The sequence below is a fragment of the Contarinia nasturtii genome, unplaced genomic scaffold (assembly GCF_009176525.2).
Source record: "Contarinia nasturtii isolate CC-2019 unplaced genomic scaffold, AAFC_CNas_1.1 Cnas_scaffold_220, whole genome shotgun sequence".
Classification (NCBI taxonomy): domain Eukaryota; kingdom Metazoa; phylum Arthropoda; class Insecta; order Diptera; family Cecidomyiidae; genus Contarinia; species Contarinia nasturtii.
This window is the reverse complement of record NW_022197577.1, coordinates 3815013-3819635: the sequence shown is the minus strand read 5'-3', so window position 1 is coordinate 3819635 and position 4623 is coordinate 3815013. Positions and strand designations below refer to the sequence as shown.

General features: G+C 35.0%; 1 protein-coding gene across 1 annotated transcript; it reads right to left on the bottom strand.

The window, feature by feature from the left end:
* Positions 1-2623: 2623 nt before the first annotated feature.
* LOC116337232 (ovochymase-1-like) lies at positions 2624-4350 on the bottom strand. Its single transcript, XM_031761629.1, has 2 exons — positions 3898-4350; positions 2624-2671 (listed from the first exon to the last, which is right to left on the bottom strand). Exons 1-2 carry the CDS (start codon positions 4348-4350, stop codon positions 2624-2626), a joined length of 501 nt encoding a protein of 166 aa, XP_031617489.1.
* Between the last annotated feature and the right edge of the window lie 273 nt (positions 4351-4623).

Genomic DNA, 4623 nt, shown 5'->3' with positions numbered 1-4623 from the left:
AATGGCATTTGCCATTATAATATATATTCATACATTGTTTTTTTTTTTGGATAGGATAGATCCGTAAGATCTCCACAAGAGCTTGATCTAAGCGTGCATACGCCGCCGCATGATATATCCGTTCGTTTTTCTGTGTTGCTTCGACGCGCAAATCAAAGCAGGCGTGCCAATCAAAGTATGTATCATGCGGCGGCCTACGCACGCTTAGATCCAGCTCTTGCGGAGATCTTACGGATCTATCCTATCCAAAACACAATGTATGGGCATATTTCGTGAATTTGGTGAACGTTGCTGGTGTGGCAGGGTTTGCCTTGTTGCGAACGTCTAACAACATGTTTGCCAAGTATGGAGGAAGAACGGAAGCAGCGCCATCTCATCGCACTCCATATAAAGCAATGTAATTGGTTTCGATCACGCAAATGTGCTGCCACCTGGTGTCTCAGAGTTAAGCTGATATATCACACATGCTTCTTGCAAATGCAGAAGAAGAGGAAGGAAAAATGTTTACATTGGGTTGAACTTATAAATGCCAGAGAGCTACAGTGTTCAAAGTGCGATCGCCCTTCGGGAATCAGTCTCTATATTGATCTCACATATCGAGAGGTAGTTCGGCGCAGTACACGAAGCACATTAACTGGCCAACGACTGTCGATTAGCGATATTAGTGAAAGACACGACTGTCTGAAAGTCGTACATATCAATAACTACCAAGAATTTTGGCTATAATTGATTTTTTTTTCCATAAAAATCAATATTGAATTGTGATGCTGTATTGGAAAGTAAGGAATAAGCTATGTTTTAACTATAAAATGACATATTTTACTCATTGGATACCATTTTGCATAAGTTTTGTATGAAATTTCTCATGGGTCCAAAAAGACCCCACCTGTGCGCTTACGTTACTGTTTTAGCCTGTGCGGTTAAGGGTTAATGACGTGAAACTTTGCACAGACTATTTTTTACACAAAAAAATAACATTCTGGAAGTTTGAAGAGATTTAAATCAAAATTAGGGGTACCTCACATACAAAATTTTCTGTGAAAAAAATAACCTGTGCAAAGTTTCACACCATTAAGATAGCATTCAGACATGGCTCCCATACAAAGATTCAAATTTTTTGTGACTTTAGTTATGAAAAGTGTTTCAAAAATAATTTTTATGGCAAAATTAACGTCAAACATATTTTTTATAGTGTTTTGTTAGAAAGTAGAACTTTCAAATGTCGTACTTGGGTTCTCGAGTACTTCTGCTATTAAATTAAAGAATATTTCGATGCCAAGGTTTGAACATATTTTTGGTCTCGAATTGAAAAATCGAACAAATAGTATTTTGAACTTGCTTAATAAAATACGCAACTACCACCGTGCGGAAAAGTTCGTCTTACTCCTGTAAGACTCTTTATTTCAAATTCGTACAATGTTCTCAGAATCTATCGTGAGCAAATCTTTCTCGTGAGCAATTTTTAATGAAGTACGGAAAAACTCTAGGGGGTAGACATGATTCATCTGATTCACTGTGATTCGAAAGATTGTTTTGATGACATTTGAAATATCATTTGTGTGTCATACAAGAAATATTTATTAAACAATTAAAATTATTTGTCTTCAAAAAATGATTCCTTTACTTTTTTTTATTAACTCATCATTTTTATTGATTTCGTGGTTTTTTAGTCAATCCAAATAAAATCAACGATAATATTTAGAATTTGTTGAACGATCATGTTAGTTAAACCATAAATGGTGCTTGTTTGATATTTGGATGATTCATTTGATTCAGTGTGATTCAAATTTTGAATTTCAAAGTTTTATAATTCGTGTCCCCCTTGGTAAAACCATACATTAGCAAGATATTCATAGGAGTGATTTAAAATATTGCTATAACTATTTAAAAAAAATAGCTGCTATTTAATGCATCTCTTCGTTCGGACGCTGTGTATAATGGACATAACAGTGGTCTCATTCTTTGAAACTTATCCTTGTAAGTGAAATTTCTGTTCATCTTATTGTAATGGACATATGAATCGTTGCGGCGAAACAGTAGCTCTTATTTTTCTCCAAATAATACTGCAAAATGAAGTTTTTTTCACACGGTTTATTTGTTGTAATACAACAAATAAACTATTCATAAAAAACTTTATGTTCCAGTATTATTTGGAGAAAAATAAGAGCTACTCTTTCGCCGCAACGATTCATATGTCCATGAGAAAAATCAATGAAACGATCATAAAATATTGCATACTTGCATAAAAAGCTGAATTTTTAATTCAACCGAATCGCTTAATTTAAATCATCTTCTGTTGATGTATATGGTGTATATCTGTATTTACTTTTTGTCAAATTGCTTGTGGGAAGTTTTAATTACTTCGTCTTTATTTGCATTGTGTACCCTTGCACCCACAAACTGTTAAACTGCCAAAGCGTATAATAAACACTGTATGCATGAATGATTTCAATGCAATAACATTTGCGCATTACATAAGCAATTAGTGACACTTAATATTTGACTCCTTAATTGCATGGCATGAGATCTTGTTTTCTTTTTCTACTGCAGCTTCTTCTCCTTCTTTTTTCTTGCATTCAGGTAATCTAATGAAACCAAACAAATGAAATTAATATTTGCTATGTTACACTTTGTTCAGATTGTTTTTATCCAAGAAGCGTGATGGCATTTGCTGTAAGAGAAAAAATCATATTTTATCTTTAAAGCCAATTAATTCGCTTGATATTAAATGAGAAGATCAGTGTGATTACGCTATTACAGAAAGTCACATGACTTTAGAAAAATGATGTAAAATTAACTGCAGCCATAAAGTTAAAACAAATTTCATCACATTTCATGTTGCATTTATCAGCTGACTCATAACCTTTTTTTTAATCAGATTTATGGGTCATCTCGGTTTTAAATGAGATTTCAATGCATTCTCTTTATAATACGTTGAATATTCAAATTAGATGAAGAAAATATCTTCATAAAATGGTTTCTTTAAAAAAACATCTAGTTTTGGTGGACTTTTTTTATATGTATGAACAAAGGCCCGTTGCTTTTTTGTTTCTCTTTGAGAAGATCTTTGGAAAAAAGTACTTCTTTTTCCTTCGTCGTTAATTTTTTCATAGATCGAGCTGCTGGTTTGTTGGAGTGTGATAAGTATGGTGATGGTAACCGGCAAGGTTGGTCAAACATTATTTCGTAAACGACATTAATTGGTTTCACCATGTTGAAACACTGACAAATAAATCGTTGCTGCATGTCTTTTGATGATCGGTTAAAGTTCTTGTGCTCGAAACACCATCGTCAAATATGTTCCCATCGATGCTGACAAGAAGATCTGTGTTGTAATCGAACAAATTATAAATCATCATTCCTACTTGAAAGATTGGCTTTCGCTGTACAAGTGACTTTTGTTAAAGAAGAAAACCAATAAAGAGAAGACCTAGTTGATGCTGTTAAATATTTTCTTCAAAACGAATAAAATGTGATCTTTGAAAAAGGGAGCAATCGCATAAAATCAACGACCATAAACATTTAATTAGCTTTACAACTTTTGCTTTTCGTCTGCCTTTTACTTTTCCGCACACACCTAGTGTGTAAGGGGAAAGTATTGCAATGGGTCAAAATTTACGACACCTCAAAAACATGTTTTCTGGACGTTTCTGAGGTCAGAGAACCTTAATCAAGCCGTTTTGAGCATGGTTTTGTGAGTCTGTTCCACGTGGTACGTCGTACGTTGTCCGCCGTGCGCAAAATTTGTTAACACGATAACTCTCCCCCCAGAAAAGTTATTTAAAATCTGACTGTACAGGATGGTTGGGAGTCGCGAGTATTTTGTTGAGAGAAAGAGATTTTTACGTTTTAATGGTGATTAAGTTAAGTTACAAAACAAAATAAAAAGGAACTTACATCCATAAGTCTAACTTTGCTCATGCAACTTAACGTTGCTTGATATTTTCCATTTTGATTGATCGCACTTTTGCCCCAACCGCCTGAAGTGCAAATCGTACCTTCATTGGTGCGAATGCTTGGGGGTGGTAAACAAATAGTATTCACAGCAGTATTCACAGCATTGGCCATTTTCAATGATTCATCCACCACGATCAATGCAATGTCATTGATCAGCATATCGGCGAGGTAATCATTTTGAATGATAATATTCGTTACGTTTCGTTCTTGACGTGTTGTATTCAAATCGGTGTCATGTTCACCGGCACGAATCACCAATTGTTCAGGTGTAAATTTAAGCAGCAAATGAGCCACCGTTAAAATCACAGACTCATGAATCAATGAACCACCACCAAGATATTGCAGTTCACGATGGCAATCGAGAAAATATTGCAACCATCCATGGGAATTCATTCGGTCGCATTTCATCACCGGTGATTGTTCGAAAGGATTGGAATTTGCTATAACCACATTTTTGGGTGGTCACAAATTTATTCTTGCCTTCGGTTGAATCATATTCGCTTTGATTGTTTTGCTTGTTGGCTGGTGCTGGTTGATGCAAATTTTTCAACGCTTCATCCGCACAACATGGCACTTCCTTGATGTTATCACACTTCATGAATTCACTTGAAATTCTGGATGATAGTCGCCAATCAAGAGTAAGGTTGCTTACCACTTTATCATTGA

Bases quoted from the DNA above. Each gene is read 5' to 3' on its own strand.
- LOC116337232 (XM_031761629.1), bottom strand. From the start codon at position 4,350: ATGAATTCCCATGGATGGTTGCAATATTTTCTCGATTGCCATCGTGAA. The intron at 2,672-3,897 runs GTAAGTTCCTTT...TTTCTCTTACAG, and splicing joins GCAAAGTTAGACTTATGGAT to CAAATGCCATCACGCTTCTT.